This window comes from Eriocheir sinensis, chromosome 14 (genome assembly GCF_024679095.1).
Source record: "Eriocheir sinensis breed Jianghai 21 chromosome 14, ASM2467909v1, whole genome shotgun sequence".
In the NCBI taxonomy this organism is placed as follows: domain Eukaryota; kingdom Metazoa; phylum Arthropoda; class Malacostraca; order Decapoda; family Varunidae; genus Eriocheir; species Eriocheir sinensis.
The window spans coordinates 6956476-6974212 of record NC_066522.1 but is presented as its reverse complement, the minus strand read 5'-3'; the positions used below and the strand labels follow the sequence as shown (position 1 = coordinate 6974212).

Below are 17737 nucleotides of genomic sequence, written 5' to 3'. Positions count from 1 at the left end.
CAGTTGTAGTGGAAGCAGAATTAGCAAACTGACTGATTATGATGGGAAGCCTCAGTGGTGTGCATCTTAACTATTTATAAGATCTTCGGTATTAGCGAGTAGGTGTGTGTGTGTGCATTATAACGAGAGGGCAAATGGAAAACATTCAGTCATGAGTTCAGGTGCTGCCTTATTTACTACTGCTTGGGGATGTTCTTTTCCCATGATTCACAATATTTAATTTACTTTGAAAACAACAAAACACTGCCATCCACATACAATAATACTCATCATTTATGTCATACGAGGCACAGCAGCCTAGTGGGTTTAGTGTGTCAAGCCATGGAAGTTAAGAGCCAGGGTTAGGTGGTTTGAACATCAGTGGTGCTGTGTGACGTCAGGAATGTCATCCGGTTTTAAACCCCAAATCACAACCCCCCAAACAGTGACCCTTATATGAACATGGCTTAAAGCAATCAAGAGAAAGATGTCAGCGAACCCTGATCTGCAAGCTTTTCTTATAACTTTTTTTAAAAATTAGACCATGATTTCTGACAACTGGTAACTCCTTCCACCATCCCCCTCCCCAGCCTGTCCCAGAGCATCTCGGCTGATATGCTGTCCCTGTTGAAGACTCCTGAGGTGAAGAGGAGACGGAGACCAGAGAGCCGGCCGGAAGCTGACGGCATACTAACTGACACGCCACAGTCCATCCTCAAGGTGACACTTCTGGGGTTCTATTCTCTGAAATGTGTCTGCTTGGTCTTTTTTTTATTTTTTATTTTTTGTGTCTAACTCTATTTCTCTCACTGTTTCTGCTCCCCTTGTCTGTCTCTTTCTCTGTCTCATCTTTTCATAAAGGTTGAAGAAGTTCCTAAAGGATTTATTTTAGTTAATGAAGATTGTAAAATGACCTCTAACCTAACACCTGATAGGAGCCATTAGGATATTACCTCATGACTCATCACTCCTGCATCCCCACCCAAAAGGTTCGGCAGATGGTCCAGCGCCCCCTCAGCCCCTCGGCGGCCAGCGATGCTTCTGTACCAGTGTTCCCGCGCCTCTCAGCCAGGAAAGCTAAGATATGTGAGTGTCTGGAGGGGGAGACTTGCTTCTGTAATCTGTACTTTTTATTTCAGTGCTTATAACATTATTATTTTTTTTGTTTTTCCTGAAATAATGTTAAAAATTTTTGGTGTGAGTTTAGTCGGTTGTGAGAATAAGGATCCTTTCTGAGGGCTGTCAGACTGGCAGAGTTTGTGTTGTTTCCAGTTGCTTTCCAGGTCTGCCTCTCCACTCAAAGCTGAATGAGCTGTGGTATCTTGCTTATGTAGCTTTAGTACCTACCTGCAAAGGAGAACCATCTCTTGTTATCCATCCATTTTATATATATATATATATATATATATATATATATATATATATATATATATATATATATATATATATATATATATATATATATATATATATATATATATATATATATATATATATATATATATATATATATATATATATATATATATATATATATATATATATATATATATATATATATATATATATATATATATATATACACACACACACATATGTATGCACTTACTTGTGCTTACGTAATACTTGTGATGATTCCCTGTTCAGTCCAGTTTATGGCTCGGCTAACAGTGGCTAAAATCATCCATGTAGCCTAGAACCTGAAAGCCTGAAAGAAATCCCCTCAGTTTAGAAATGTGCTGAGTAGAGGATCTTGAGTATCAGGGATGTTGAACTGTTGTCAAGAAGGATTTGGGGAACAGTGTTTACCAATTTATGCAGATGTTTGGATCATAAAACTTGTATATTTGTATGTTTTCTCTGAGATTGGAATCATGCATTTTTTATTGCTCATTTTATGTAGTTTAAAAGGATTGAATTATTGTTAGCATGTTGGAAATGTGGTTTTATGAGGAATAATTAGGGAGAAAGAAAATCCAATAGCTGACACTTATTCCTGTAACATTCTTCTCTTGTCTTGTATCAGCGGCAGCAGCAACAGCAGCAATAGCAGAGGAATCAGCAGCCATGAAGCGGACTAGTGTGGCAGACACAAGCCTCACACCAAAGCAGCTGCGCTTCCACTTGCCTAAAGTGCAGGCCAAGGAGGAGGTCAAGACCAAGCTGTCAGCGGTCAGTGACCAGCTTATAGACGAGGATGAGGAAGAGGTGGAAGAGGAGGAGGAGGAGGAAGAAATGGAAGAAGAGGAAGGAGAAGTGGAAGAGGTGGAGGTTGAGGAGGAAGAAGAGGAGGAAGAGAAAGAAATCCATAGTACACCTGATGTGGAGAGGACACCAACTTTAAGCTTTGACACTCAGAGGTGAGCTCTAGGATATGATTTCAATACACACCACACACTTTACAAGGTGGGTTGCTCGTTAATTCAGAAGTAAAAATAAAAACAAGTCTTCCATTATCCACCAACATTTCCAATGTCCTGTTACCTGACAGAAAGAAACTTTACTGAAGGGTAGGAGCCGTGGCAGAAGTGTATCTATCTTTCCCTATTCTGGCACTCTGTCTCAGCACACTCTATCCTTTGCCTAACAGGTCTCTCTCCAATACTTGTCCACTTTTGATTTTTTACTGGGGTCTCCCTCTGACATCCTCTCTTAACTCTGCCCACATATAGCACTTTCTTTACAGAGTCATCCTCATCAAGTCTCATCACATGTCCAATCATTTCAGGGCACCTTGCTACTGTATATTTTCCTTTTTTTATATAATTTCAATAGTTATTTTCTGTAAAGGATTGCTGTGGAAATGAATCTCAATATGCCACTGTACCGCTTGATTATTTATAATTTATTTCTAAATTCCTTAGTCTTTGCTTTTATATGCTGCACCTCTTTAGTAAGGAGTTGTACCTCTTTGAAAGTTGGCTTGATATGGTGAAAAAATGTGTGCCAATGGAGAGTGAAGTAGTAGCAGTAGGAAAGTAGTTAATGACTGGCTGTGATGGGAGGGGTTTGTGAGGCAGAGTGAATGGACAGAGGGTTACACTAGTCAAGTGTCATTTAGTAGCTGTTACCCTGCAGCATTCTTGCTAATATCACCTTTATATGCTGAATATTTTGTAGTTTCTACATGACTGGGTGAGTGCATGTTTGAGGGTGTATGATTTAGCTTATTAGGCATAGCTCTAGCCATTATATTACTACAGTCCTAAACTTCTCTGATACAAGTTTCCATTCCCTCTAATTCTGGTAGAGACTTTATTTTGCCTTAGAAGTAAAGGAATAGACTGCCATTGTAAGAAGAGGAAAGGAGAGGGTCATATCTATCATTCACTTATTTCTGTCAAGCTTGCAGTCAAATACTTATAAGAGTCGTGGGACAAACAAGCTTTGCTTATTTTAATATAGAAAGAAAGTAGCCTGATACCTGCTGTATGTCTTTTGCTGGAAAGCTAGTTGAATTATATTTTTGTATAGATAAGACTGCAATTGTGTGCTGCTTGTGTCTAGAACTGAGAATTCACTTGACCCACAAATAAGGCTTTTGAGATCTTTCATACTAATCACCTTGTTCCATCTTGTGGATGGTGATAACCTCATTAATGCTGGTGGCTATGGGGATAATAATATTAATTTCTGCTGGAGCCCTTACAACCTGCATAATAAGAGATATTCTTACAGTTTAGAATGTGAGTCAAACCTATTTGTGCACACAAGTAAAGACCAGGATGAATCATACCTCTTAATTGCATAAAACAAACACTATGACAGTATGAAAAAGGAAGGCTAAACAGTGTAAAGTTAACCCTTTCACACTCCAAAAGTTTGATAAGTTTCTCTTTCCACCGCGACATCTGTCTGGGGCTCCCTTGGAGGCCACACGGAATGGCCTGACCGTGCGGAGAAAATTTTTATCATGTTATTGATTTCACCCATGAGCATAGCTGGGCGTTATCGCGATAACGCCCAGCTGATAACAAAATCGGATTATTGACCATCCGCTACTTATTTAAATATATATCGGTATCTTCGTTACTTTTGTAACCAAACTAGCGATAATCGCTACTTTTTTTCCGCCTCTCAGAAAAAAACGTTGTCTCCCTACTGCGCATGCGTGGCCCAGTGTTGTATGAAAAAACTTCGGGGTATGAAATATCTTCGGTGATGAGATTTCATGCTTAGATCATGAAAATTAAAACACTAGGTTATTTTTTTATGCTACTCAAATATCAATATATCATAGAGAAAAATCATTTAACTTTGCCCCCCAAATGATTATTCACTGCCTCAAATTTGATATTCCATATTCGTTTGTGACCATGCCATGATACTGAAGGCACCCGGTGTTGTGTTGTTTGGTGTCCCATCGTCAAAAGCTGGCGCTTTTGTTTACAAACACTGGTCTCTCGTCAACTGCGCATGCTCAAACCATTAAGTGTAGACCTGTTCAGTCTCACAATGCTTTTTTAACACATTAAGAGTTGCTGGAAAGCTGAATCAAACATACAGTACCACCATCCTCGCTGTTTCTAGAACGACGTACACTCTGTACATATAAATACAACTCGTACAGTGTCGTTCTAGAAACAGCGAGGATGGTGGTAGTGGTACTATATGTCTGATTCAGCCTTCCAGCAACTCTTAACGGTTTAAAAGCTTTGTGAGATTGTACAGGTCTACACTTGCTGGTCTGAGCATGCACCGTTCACGAGAGACCAGTGTTTGTAAACAATTTTTGACGGTGGGGACGCCAAATAACACAACACCGGTTCAGGCATTTCTAGTATTACCGTCCATATGTACGTGTCAACGTGTGATTTTCAGGTTTTGTAAGTTTCCTAAAATACAGATAATGAAAATTTGAATTCATCAATGTTGTTCTATCTGAAATATCAATATAGTATCGTTTTCGCCTATCGGACTTATCGCTAGCTAGTATCGGAATTGTGGATTTATATCGGGTATCGGTTATCGCTTATCGCCTATATTTGTGTCTCTAGTTAACGAATATCGGTTATCGCCGTTAAGGTTTTTCATTATCAGTTATCGGTTATCGGGAATAAGGTTTTCTGTTATCGTGCCCAGCTATGCCCATGAGTATTCTTTTTCCTGGCATTATTATAAATCGTTGGTTTTGGAGGAGATTATTCTGCCTTATGAAAGAAAAAATATCAAGAAATGCAAATAAATAGCGAAGTTTACCGACTGAGAAAAAACAATTTAAAGGGACGACAGTCCCACTCACAGGCTACCTGCTGAGAGGCAACTAAACCATGGGCAATTATCACTTCAAATCCAACGGCACGAGAGAGTTGACAATTATTTTATTTTATAGGTCTAGCTTGGATCTTTGATGCAAAAAATTTTGATGTGATTCTGAAAGATATTTTATTTTTGGCGAATTTTTAAAAGTTTTTGACGAGATTCGAATCAAAAACTCATGTAGACAATTCTGTTTTGACACGAATCGTGTTGTGTTGCGTGAAAGGATTAAGGTAAAAGTCATAAAGGAAAGTTGCCCGGTTCACCCATACCCAAATCCCTTCCTTCCCTCCCCAGGCGTAATGCAGACCTGGGGATCCCTACTCCTCGACAGCCCTTGCATGGCCTTCCTGCTGGCTCAGCATCCACTTGTCTGAGGTTAGCAATTCAGAGAGAGAGAGAGAGAAAATTCATTGTGTACAGAGTTTTTTTTTTTTTTTTAGTAATTTACATTTTTTTTTTTTTAAATCTTCTGGTTGGGGGAATCACTTAGGAATGAGACAGTAACAAGTCAGGCATTTTAAGAGTTGATTCATTAGAGAATAACCTTAAAGATAAATTTTCTTTTCATGCCATTTACCCAGTTTTCTTTTCCATCATCAGCCAAAAGTCACAGGAGTCTAAGAAGATGGTATTTGCTTCATTGGAGGAAGAGGAGGAGCAGGAAGAATCAAGCGAGCTGCCCAGCAAAGAGACGTCGCTCAATGACATGTTCTACAGCTTTGAGGAGGAGGAAGATACCAGCTCTGCCAGGAAAGAAGAGGAGGTAAAGGCTGCTCTTGAGAAAGGTACTATTGATAAGACAGAGGAAGAGGAAGAAGAAGAAGAAGAAGAAGAGAGTGAAGCTACAGATAAAGAGGAGGTATATATTGAAGATGTCAGTGAAGAGAAAATCCATGAGGAAAGTGCAAGTGAAGAAGAAGAAGAGGCAGACAACACCCCTGAAACTGTAAGCCAGATAGACATAGAGGAGTCAGAATATCAAAGATCTGGTGAAGAGCAAATCCATGAAGAAGTAAGGGAAGAAGACGAAAAAGAGACAGACCACATCCCTGAAACCATAAGCCAGACAGACAAAGAGGAGGCAGAATATCAAAGATCTGGTGAAGAGCAAATCCATGAAGAAGAAGTAAGGGAAGAAGAAGAAAAAGAGACAGACCACATCCCTGAAACCATAAGCCAGACAGACAAAGAGGAGGCAGAATATCAAAATATCACCTTCACTTACATCACAGAGAAGATGGAGCAAGGGGAGGAGGAGGAGGAGGAGGAAAGCTTAAAAACCTCAGTTGCAGACGATAAGGAGATAGAGGATGTAATGATAAAACCCCAAGTTCATCAAGTAAACCAAGAGCTCATTAGCAGTGTCAGCAGTGAGATAGTGGTGCCAGAGAAGGACAAAGAGCCACCTACTAACCTAACAGGGAAAGGAGATGAATACTCCTCTGGAAAGCGTGAAGGGACCATGAGGGAAGATGAAGGGTTCTCAGAGGAGATAGAACCCCCCACAGAAACTGAAGAGGGGCAGGAGGTAGAAGTGGAGGTGGAGGTGGAGATATCAAGCCCTGCAAGGTCGGTATTACCAAACATGGAGCGGAAGGAACATGAATTGGAGGAAAGTGAGGAGAGGGTGGAGGAGAAGGTTGAGGAGGCTGAGGAGAAGGTTACTGAAGAGGAGAAAGGAGCTGCTGCCTCTCTCTTAAACATAATAGAAAGTGCACCTGAAATGCAAGATGAAAGCCCCTTTAACCTTGAGGAGTGTGTGTCAGTGAGGGAAAAGGAGGAGGAAGAAATTGACCACTGCATCACCACCCAGGAGGAGGAAATGATTGCTGATGCCATATCCGAGGAGACGGAGGAACTCTACCTCCACCTGAGCTCTGATGACGATTTGAGCCCAGGTTTGTCTGTGGGTAAAGAAGCAAAGGAGTGGGAAGGTGAAAATGAGCTAATGGTGCAAGATGTGAACATGGGTGATGGAAAGATTCCATTGGTGAGGGTAGTGGACGATACTTCAAGTAGTGAGAAGTCCAGTGAAAGGATTGTAGTTTGTGAAAGCAATACTCAGCAGGCATCCGAGGAGACCGAGTTAGTTTCATCTATGAGGAAAAAAGCAGACACAGTTGATTCAAAACTCAGAGATGAGGATGAGGAAATGGCTGAAGCTGAAGCTGTAGGCCCTGTCATGGTAGAAAATACTGAGTTGCATATCTTGGCAAGTACATCTGTTGAACATGAAGTGGTCAGAACAGAAAAGAAGCAGCTTGATGAAACATGCATGGTGGAGGGGAGCCATACAAAAGTTTTGAGTACAGAGCATAAGGAAAATGATGAAAGTAAAGAGAAGATGGAAACAGAAGGAGCACCCACATCTAGTACAGAGCAGACAATATTTTCCTCAGATCAGGGCCTGGTCAAAGTTTTGGATGTACCAACTGGTGGCATGGGTCTCCTTATATCTGAGAGTGAGGTAGATGGAGTAAGTCCAGTAACAGTTGAAAGGAAAGAAAAAGATGGACAGGAAGAAATCAGCCAATCTACAGAGGAAACTGAAATCCCTGTGACAATAGAGAGTAATGAGGATGAGGGAGGTGTTGAGATGGTGGATGTGAAGACTAAGCAGGCTCCAACCAATAAGGCAGAGAGTGCAGTAACATTGACTGAATCTGACCAGGAGCCTCCTACACCCACACCAGAGAAGTTGGTGGCTGACAGTCTGCCCAGCTCCTCAGCACCTTCCCCTGGGTCTGTGTCACAGGAGAGCCAAGATACCATGGCACATGATTCTGCCAAACACAGAGAGAAGTCTCCAAGTGCAGGTATATCCTCTGATCACAGTGAAGAGGCTAGCCAGGCACTCAGCCCCAGGAGGAGCACCAGGCACACCCCCACCCGGGAACAAGTCACCACCCCTCCCAGGAGGAGCAGGAGGCAGAGTGAAGCCTCTAACTCTTCAGCCCCACCCACCCCAAAGAGAAGCACCAGGGCCACCACCCCAAGTAGAGAGGAGGTGCAAGAAGCAGCCCCTCCTACTCCCGAGAGAAGCACCAGGGCCACCACCCCAAGTAGGGAGGAGGTGCAAGAAGCAGCCCCTCCTACTCCCGAGAGAAGCACCAGGGGCACCACCCCAAGTAGGGAGGAGGTGCAAGAAGCAGCCCCTCCTACTCCCAAGAGAAGCACCAGGGCTACCACCCCAAGTAGGGAGGAGGTGCAAGAAGCAGCCCCTCCTACTCCCAAGAGAAGCACCAGGGCTACCACCCCAAGTAGGGAAGAGGTGCAAGAAGCAGCCCCTCCTACTCCCAAGAGAAGCACCAGGGCCACCACCCCAAGTAGGGAGGAGGTGCAAGAAGCAGCCCCTCCTACTCCCAAGAGAAGCACCAGGGCCACCACCCCAAGTAGGGAGGAGGTGCAAGAAGCAGCCCCTCCTACTCCCAAGAGAAGCACCAGGGCTACCACCCCAAGTAGGGAGGAGGTGCAAGAAGCAGCCCCTCCCACCCCCAAGAGAAGCACCAGGGCCACCACCCCAAGTAGGGAAGAGGTGCAAGAAGCAGCCCCTCCTACTCCCAAGAGAAGCACCAGGGCCACCACCCCAAGTAGGGAGGAAGAGGTGCAAGAAGCAGCCCCATCCACCCCCAAGAGAAGCACCAGGGCCACCACCCCAAGTAGGGAGGAGGTGCAAGAAGCACCCTTGGAGAGGGTCACCAGATCAGGGAGGAAGATTTTACAAGTGCCAACACCCCTCGTTAGGTCCAAGGGTAGTGCAGGGTCACCCCTCGTTACCCCTGGCAGGAGGACAAGGAGATCGTCTGGGTCGCAGGACGTGGACATGAAGACGGTGTCCCAGAAATTGCATCTGACTCCAGAGAGTAAGGTAGAGGAAAAGGATGCCTCACCCTCCCATCAGCAAGAAGAGCCTAGCATTGCAAGCACACTCAGCATACCTCCCACTCCCCCACTGGCCACCCCCACCCGCCGCTCCACCAGGAAAAGTCAGGTTGAGGCCCTGGAGACCATTTCTGAGGATAGTGAAGTGGTGAGGCTGAGGAGTGAGGGGAGGGCCAGGACACCATCGAGGGACACCACCACCACTGATTCCACCACCACCACCACTACTCCTTCCAAGGCAACACCAAGGCGATCAAGGAGACTGAGTGCAACAGAGACTCTGGAGACCATTGCTGAGGATGCTGTGTTGGCCACCACGGAAGTGATACTGACGCCAGCCACTCCCAGACGCAGCAGCAGGAAGTCCATGAGTTCTCAGGCTTCTGCTGTGCCTCTCACAACACCCCAGAAGAGGAGAGCCAGCTTAGATGGTGCATCTGAAGAATCCTCAGAAGTCAAGACCCCTCGGAGGACAAGGCACTCATCGGGTGACACCAGCAAAAGGACGCCTCAGAGGAGAACCCCCAGCAGAAGGAAGAAGGCCCAGCCAGATGCCCCAACAGAGGGAGGTGTTCAAGAGGCTGATGAGGAAAGCTCCAGCTCTGCTATTCCTGAGGAGGGTGGAAGCATAGCCAGCAGAACAAGAAGACGATCCATCTCAGAGAGTTCCAGAGAGGGAGAGAGAGGCAGATTGGGCAGCTTGACATCAGTTCCAGAGTCATTCTCGGTGGGTAGAAGTCCTTTTTCTTTTTCTTATTTACTCTCCCTTGAATCTCAATATCAAAAGAAGGTCAATGTTTTAAATTAAGAAGTTATGATGGTGTTAAGAACTTGGGCAACTATGATATATGATTTGTTTTGCAGCTTAGTGCTGATGAATATTTGATTGAAGTTTTAAGAGTTTTTGTGCTCTAAAAGTCCACTAGTGATAATTACAGCTGATTCAGATATTCCAGTGCCTGACTAAACCGATAATTTTCTCCTCCTAGGCCTCCCCAGCAAGATCAACTCCTCTCACCAGCATTAAAGGTAAGCTTCACTTTATTAGGAATGTAAAGGCATTGTTAGTGAGATTGACTTCAACTTATTTTCAATTTTTTCTCTATCATTTACTTGCAAGTAGCTCCTTCACTCCTGTCACTTAAGACAAAAAGTGGTTGATAGTGTAAATTTTTTAAACATTTTTTTATATTATTTTTCTAATTATCAATACACTTCAATATTTAGAAAAAAACTAAATAGTTCTTTTTCCTTGATTTATAAATGCAAAATTCTTTGTTATGAATAAAATGTTTGTTATTTTATCATAAGTAAAAAAAATGTTAGAAATTTATGACATGTAATGAAACAAGATTTTGATAAACACACCACCTTGATGGAATGTTGTTTGAATGTGTAATTTTATTGTGTAGTGGAGTAGTTTTTCTACCTAGATGATGATTCTCTCTGGAGGTGCAGCAGATGTTAGCTTAGAGGCCAGGTGTAGAATTGATTGGAAGAAATATAGGATGCTTTTCCTTATTCATGATGAGGGGCTGGCTCCTTCAGAACCAAAGGATACCATAGAACCTACCAACCACACTTCACTCAACCGACTCCACCAACTGGACAGTTTCAAATTCTGTGCTAGCATTGGATTTGGGCTAGTCTTTTCAAATTTTTTCCATTCTGGGAATATTTTTGCCCTGGCATTAAGTTTTTACCTTAGAGTTTTACTATGCCTGTAGTAGTATATACTATTTTTACTCTGCCGATTGGCTGTTTTACAATTTACCCTAAACCACAGGCAGCACTGCTGTCTTGTTTTGGTCAAAAGACAGGGGGCCGTATTACAAGTCAAACCCGAGAAGTTTCGGGTCCTTACAAAAGTCGGTTTAGGGGCTGTATTACAAGTCCAATCCGAGAAGTTTCGGGTCCCTACAGAGTTAGTCATCCCAAACTCTGTAGGGACCCGAAACTTCTCGGATTGGACTTGTAGTATGGCCCCTAAACCGATCTTTGTAGGGACCTGAAACTTCTCGGGTTTGACTTGTAATACGGCCCTTTGCCTCTTGATGGCAATGAGGGGGCTGATGGGGCAGTGCTGCCCACCACTCCATCATTTATGTTAGAGTAAAAGTCCCCTGTTTTGAAGTTGAAGACTACATAACTTAGGAATGTTGAAATTATCTCTTCCATTGGATTTAACACCTACAGCATAGAAAACAAGATAGGAAAAAGGATTGTGCTTCTACCATGAAGGAAAGCTTAATTGCATGGAGAATACTGGAAGCAATATATAGAATCTCGGAATGAGCCTGGACAGATATACCTGGACAGGACAGCAAAAAATGAAGTAAGGTACTGCAAGTAAACTCAAAATAGATCACAGTAAAAGGAGGATTTATAGGGCTTTAGAAAATGCCAGGAAAGTAAAGTGAAAAGAAGAGGAATCAAATCTATAAAGAAATGAAGTTAGAAATTTAAGATAAAGTAGGAAGCTAGGAATCAAGCCAGAGGAACAAGAGAGATTAGAAGATATTGCAGAAACTACGAAAATGGACACTAGAGATGGGAAACAAGTGAATCATATTAGCAGAGGGAAAAGTATAGCATCACCACATTGCCTCTTAATCAACCCAGACTCAGAGAGCAGTGAGGAAGAGGACAGGAAAATCAAGAAGAAGGAAGGGAAGGAGAAGCATCAGGGTACAGAGGAGGAGGAGCAGGAGGAGAGTGTGAAGGGCAAACAGGGTGTGAAGAGAAGGAAGAGTCGCCTCACCATTCACACTTCAATCCATCAGCCCCTCCATCTGTACCAGCCAAAGCCCCGGCGTGAGTCCATGAGAACCATAAAGCTCTACAGGGACTCTGGTGAGAAACTGCATATTTATTTTTTCTTCTGTTCATTTGTTAACAATAAATCCCTTGCAATCGTTTCATGTACTTTATTTATAGTGCGGTATTCTACACTGAATGGATGTAACAACAAATACTGTCATAACAAATTATTTATAAAATTAGGATGCTACAACAAATAGAAATACTACAACTTAAGCAGAGGAATATCAGCTGTGGAACACCCTAAGCCTGTGATGCCTTGGTCATGTTTATAAACGCTTATTAGGCTGATCAATGCAGTTACAGATCTGTATATTTTTGCCTTTATGAGTATATATATATATATATATATATATATATATATATATATATATATATATATATATATATATATATATATATATATATATATATATCTCTCTCTCTCTCTCTCTCTCTCTCTCTCTCTCTCTATATCATCATCATCATCATTTCATCGACGCCTGCTCCTAGGAGCTCCCACCAGGGGATGGCCACAGCAGAAGTTTTCATCTTTCTCTGTCCAGACACTCCCTCCTTGCCTGCTCAAAGTTTCTCAAGGATCTTTCCCCCCTCTCCCTAACGTACTCCTGCACCCTATCTCTCCATTTCACTGGAGGTCGTCCTCTAACATTCCCTCCCTCTATCTCACTCACATACACCCTTTTGGTCATCATACTCTCCTCCATTCGCTCCTTGTGGCCAAACCACTTTAAAGTCTGTTGCTTCACTTCTTCCACCACTCCACACTTCTTCCCTTCACCCACGTGGCACATTCCAAAACACTCATGCACACTTTCATTACTCATTCCATTCATTCTACTCACATCACAAGCACTCCTCAAATAACTCATTTCCACTGCCTGCACTCTAGACCTCTGACTTTCATTCCAGGCCCACGTTTCACTTGCATATGTGAGGGTTGGTACTATTATTGTATTTCTCAAATCCCTCTTTACCTCCATGCTCACTTTTCTGCCATTCATGATTCATCCCAAAGACCCTACCACCCTTCTTCCTTGCAATGCCCTTTCTCTTATATCTCCCTCCGTACCACCATGCTTACACATAACTGATCCAAGGTACCTAAACTCATTGACCTCCTCCATTTCTTCACCATTCAAAATTATTTTTCATTCTTTTTCACATTCAATTCCCACTCTGTATGGGCATACAAAATCCACAACCTCACTTCTACTCTGCTCACAATCCATCACTTTACTTTTGTTGACATTTACTTTCAGCTTTCTCCTTTTACATACACCATCAAAAACACTGACCAAATTTTGTAAGTCACTTTCATTTTCTGCAATGAGCACTGTGTCATAAGCAAATAATATTGAATTCAGCACCCACTTCCTTCCCTCAGCGTACATTTTTACTCCAACTTCCCCAACTTTGCCTTACATTTCTCTCATGATACCATTCATATAAATATTGAACAACCATGGTGACATGGCACACCCCTGCCTTAATCCCACTTTTATCTCAGAATGTTCACTTGTTTCTCCACTAATTTTGACACATGCAGATGCATCCTCATAGAAAGACTTTATTGCACTAAGCAGTTTTCCTCCCACACCATATATCTTTAAAACATCCCACAATGCAATCCAATCGACTTTCATAAGCTTTTCCTAAGTCCATGAAGGCAGCGTCATCAGCTTTTTCTAAGTCCATGAAGGCAGCGTATAGTTTCTTTCCTTTTGCTATTATTTTTTCTACTACCATCCTGAAGGAAAATATCTGATCCACATATCCCCTTCCCTTCCTGAAGCCTCCTTGTTCTTCACTGATTTTCTCTTCTGTAAGTCTTTGCACTCTCTCTATTATGACTTTTCCATATACCTTTCCGGGTATACTCAGAAGACTTATACCTCTATAGCTCCCACACTCCCCTCTCCTGCCCTTCCCCTTGTAAATTGGGACAATAATGGTTTGTCCAGTCTGCTGCCCCCCCCCCCCTTTTTCCCATGCTACTTCACATATCATGACCATCCATTTAATAACTACATCTTCTCCACACTTCAACATTTCTGCTATGATTTAATCAATTCCTGCTGCCTTTCCAGTTTTTAATCTTTTTATTGCTTGATTTACTTCTTCATATGTTATACTTCTTTCTTTATATATTCCTCCTCTACCTCCACTCAAAACTGCTGCTGTTACAGTTGCTGGACGTCCATCCTCAAAATTCATTAAGTTTTTGAAATATTCTCTCCATCTCTCTTTCACAACTTCCCTGTCTTTCAACATCTTTCCATTCTTATCCATAACTTCATTTATTTTACTTGGGGAGATATTTTCTGTATTTCTTTAGTTTTTTACTTCTTTCCAATATGATTTTCTGTTCCCTTTATATTTTTCCAAAGTCTTCATCAACTCTCTTCTTACTTTCTTTTATTGCTTGTTTTAATTTCATTTTGCATTCTCTATTTCTTTTTCCTTTTCCTTTTTACTTGCTCAGCCACATTTCTTTATTGAGTTTTCTTAAAAGTTTCCTTTTCTCTTTTACTATCCTCCTTATCTCTTCTGTCCACCATGAATTTCCTTTTCTTTTTCCATCCCTCACCATATTCATTCCTAACACTTTTTTTTGTAGTTAACATTACTTCTTTAAATGTTCCAAAAACTTTTTCAATATCTATACTATCTGTTACACTTTCCCATTTTCACTTAAGGCCTCTGCCATTTCACATTTATACTCATCTTTTATTTATTTTTCCTGTAACTTTTCTATCTTCAATATTTCCTTTTTTACTTCACCTTTCTTTTCGAACACACACTTTTCCTTCAGCCTTAATTTTGTCAGCACTGCAAGATGGTCAGAGTCATCGAACATTCCTCTTACTACCTTCGCATCGCATCACAAATGTCATTTCTGTCTTTCATCTAGTGCCACATAATCAATCAATCCTTTCTGCTTATAATCTTCCCCCCTCCTCCATGTGTATTGGTGGATGTTCTTGTGCTGAAAGAAAGTGTTTGCTAGGAACAGCCCCCTTTCAGCACAGACGTCCACCAGCCACTTCATTTTCATTCTTTCCAGGTATCCCCCATTTTCCCACCACATCCATCACACATTCATCACCCGCTTTAGCATTCATATCTCCCATCATAATAAGTTTCCTTTCTTTCTCAAAACTCTTCAAACATGCATTCACTTCCAAAAAGCTTCCCTTTCCCTCAGTCCTTTTTTATTTTTCACATTTACTGGTGTATAAATACACACCCATGCATACTTTACTAAACCTACTTTTCCTTTCACCCACACAATTCTTGATCCCTTCCAACCATAATCAGTCACACCATTCCACACACTTTCAGACATCACAATAGCACATCCTTCCTTACTCCTGCCTCTATACTTCTCATCCATCCCCGTCCATACAACCCCCCCAGGCACACTCTCCCACATACCCTCTCTACCATCACTCATACCAGTTCCTCTAATAACTAGAAAGAATACAAAGGATGTCAACGAAGATGGTTCAAGAACTGGAGGGATTGTCATATGAAGAAAGGTTAAAGGAAATGAACTTGCCAACATTGGAACAAAGAAGAGAAAGGGGAGACCTAATACAAATTTATAAATTGTGGAATAAAATGGAAGTAGATAATGAGGAGTTGCTACTAAGAGAAGTAAGAAACACCAGCAACACACGAGGACACAGTAAAAAATTGAGAAAAGGAAGATGCTTGAGAGACAAAAAAATACAGCTTCCCATAAAGAAACATAGAGGTTTGGAACAGACTAAGTGAGGATGTAGTATCGGCAAAGAGTGTGCACAACTTTAAGGAAAAACTGGACAAGTACAGAGATGGAGATGGGACCACACGAGCTTAACCTCTTCAATCTGACGACGCCGACGTCAGCGTCCGAAGGGCGTCCGACGTCATCACCATTAGTCCTCTTCTAAACCTCTTAATCTTCTTCCATTTCCTCTTAATTCTCTTCTAAACCTCTTTAAGAGGAAGTGGAAGAGGATTAAGAAGAATTTAGAGGAGGATTGAAAGGTTTAGAAGAGGATTAATCCTCTTCCATTTCCTCTTGACCCTTTCCATACTGTGATGCCGACATCTGTGTCACAGTATGGAAAGGGTTAAGTCCAGGTCCTGTAAAATTACAACTAGGTAAATATAACTAGGCAAATACACATACACACAGCACGGGATCAGACAGTGGAGAATAATGCCACTAAAAGTTGCCTTCCCCATGTTTTTTACAGAGGAAAATGACAAATACGTCTTAGACTCAGACTCAGAGAAGAAGCGCACCAGACGTGCCTCAAGAACGAAGTCCCTCGCTGCCTCTCAGTACTCACCGTCCTCCTCTCCGGTGCTCCTGCTGGGAGGTGGAAGTGAAGAGAAGTCGGCGGTAGAATTGGCAGCTGGCCTGGACATGGAGGATGATGATGGTTTGTAAATTTGCATTTGTGTTTTCACTTATGTATCTATATATGTACAACTTTAGTTACTGAAACCTCCCTCTACAAAAGTATTGCTGCTATTAAAGTTTATATCCATGCCTATCATCCTCTCACATTCCATATTTCTCATACATAGTTATGAGCTCTGTAGTACAGTATGATTCCCTCTCTCTCTCTCTGTTATGTAAAAATGCTCTGATTATCACTTTCTTCCACAGTATTGCATTAATTTTCATTTAAACACCCTTGCATAATGGTACCCAATTGCAACTGTTCTTGTCCTTCACTGCTGCTAACTGGTCACTTTTTCTTTCATTAGTGTTTGCACAACCGGAGACAGAGGAAGAACCACAGGAACAGGAAAGCCCAGAGATGGATCTGAGTCTCCTGAAGGTTGGGGGATGGAACAAGAATAGAAAGAGACCGAAATCCCTTATCTCTGTTATGGAACAAGGGAGGAAGAGAGGAACACAGAGGCAGCGAACTTTAAAGCTCCCCCACTCCCAGCATACCATGACAGATGAAGGTAAAGCTTGGATGATGGTTCTGCATACATGAATGTAACCTATATGAGGACTGGGATAAATAATTCCTTATAAGAGAAACCGAGAGGAGAGAATTGATTTGTCAATAATGAACAATAGAATTCTGGATTGGGTTGGGAGAGCAGTTTCTTTAGGCGGCAGCTGGATAGATTGTTTTTCTTTAGCAAATTAGTCTATGTGTATGCTATTCTCACTGATATTTTAGTCTTTAGATTGGGATTGAAATGACAGCTGATATATTGTTTACATGCTTGGGGGTATTTTTAAGTGTTATATTAAATAAAACATTTTCGCTGGACCATTTTGGTATTGGTCGTTGCGAGTCAGCCCCACCCCACTCCGCTGCCACATCTGTCTCTCCAAATATCAGATTAGAGTCTAGGTGTGAAGTACAGGTCTTCCATGCTCTCTCTCTCTCTCTCTCTCTCTCTCTCTCTCTCTCTCTCTCTCTCTCTCTCTCTCTCTCTCTCTCTCTCTCTCTCTCTCTCTCTCTCTCTCTCTCTCTCTCTCTCTCTCTATATATATATATATGAATACTTTATACATTCTGTGTATATTTATTTTTATAAGGGTTGATTTTATAGATTCCACATAATTTACAAAATGAAAAATTGAGAATAAGGGGATCAGGTGTCAACTGTGTAACGTATGAGAGCGCGGAACGATGAGTTGAGTGACAGCCCAGGCAGGTTCCATACTGATGCATGACCTTGAAGGAAGTGACTTGGGGTCAGACCCTCAGCACACTGACAGCATCGTGAAACAAAGTTGTCAAGTGTTGTGATATTTATACAAAATCTT

General features: G+C 41.9%; 1 protein-coding gene across 50 annotated transcripts in view; it reads left to right on the top strand.

Annotated features, from left to right (window-relative positions):
* Positions 1–17737, top strand: part of LOC126998375 (protein ELYS-like) — a 58444-nt gene that overhangs the window by 26962 nt on the left and 13745 nt on the right. For 3 of the 50 annotated variants that reach the window (XM_050859916.1, XM_050859960.1, XM_050859915.1), the window contains exons 23-31: positions 570–699; positions 969–1065; positions 2006–2339; positions 5536–5616; positions 5842–9850; positions 10113–10152; positions 11746–11976; positions 16191–16379; positions 16711–16917. In XM_050859916.1, the coding sequence (XP_050715873.1) occupies positions 570–699; positions 969–1065; positions 2006–2339; positions 5536–5616; positions 5842–9850; positions 10113–10152; positions 11746–11976; positions 16191–16379; positions 16711–16917 (5318 nt within the window). The remainder of the gene's footprint in view (positions 1–569; positions 700–968; positions 1066–2005; positions 2340–5535; positions 5617–5841; positions 9851–10112; positions 10153–11745; positions 11977–16190; positions 16380–16710; positions 16918–17737) is intronic. The other 47 variants (XM_050859963.1, XM_050859967.1, XM_050859962.1 and 44 more) reach the window with 47 other exon arrangements.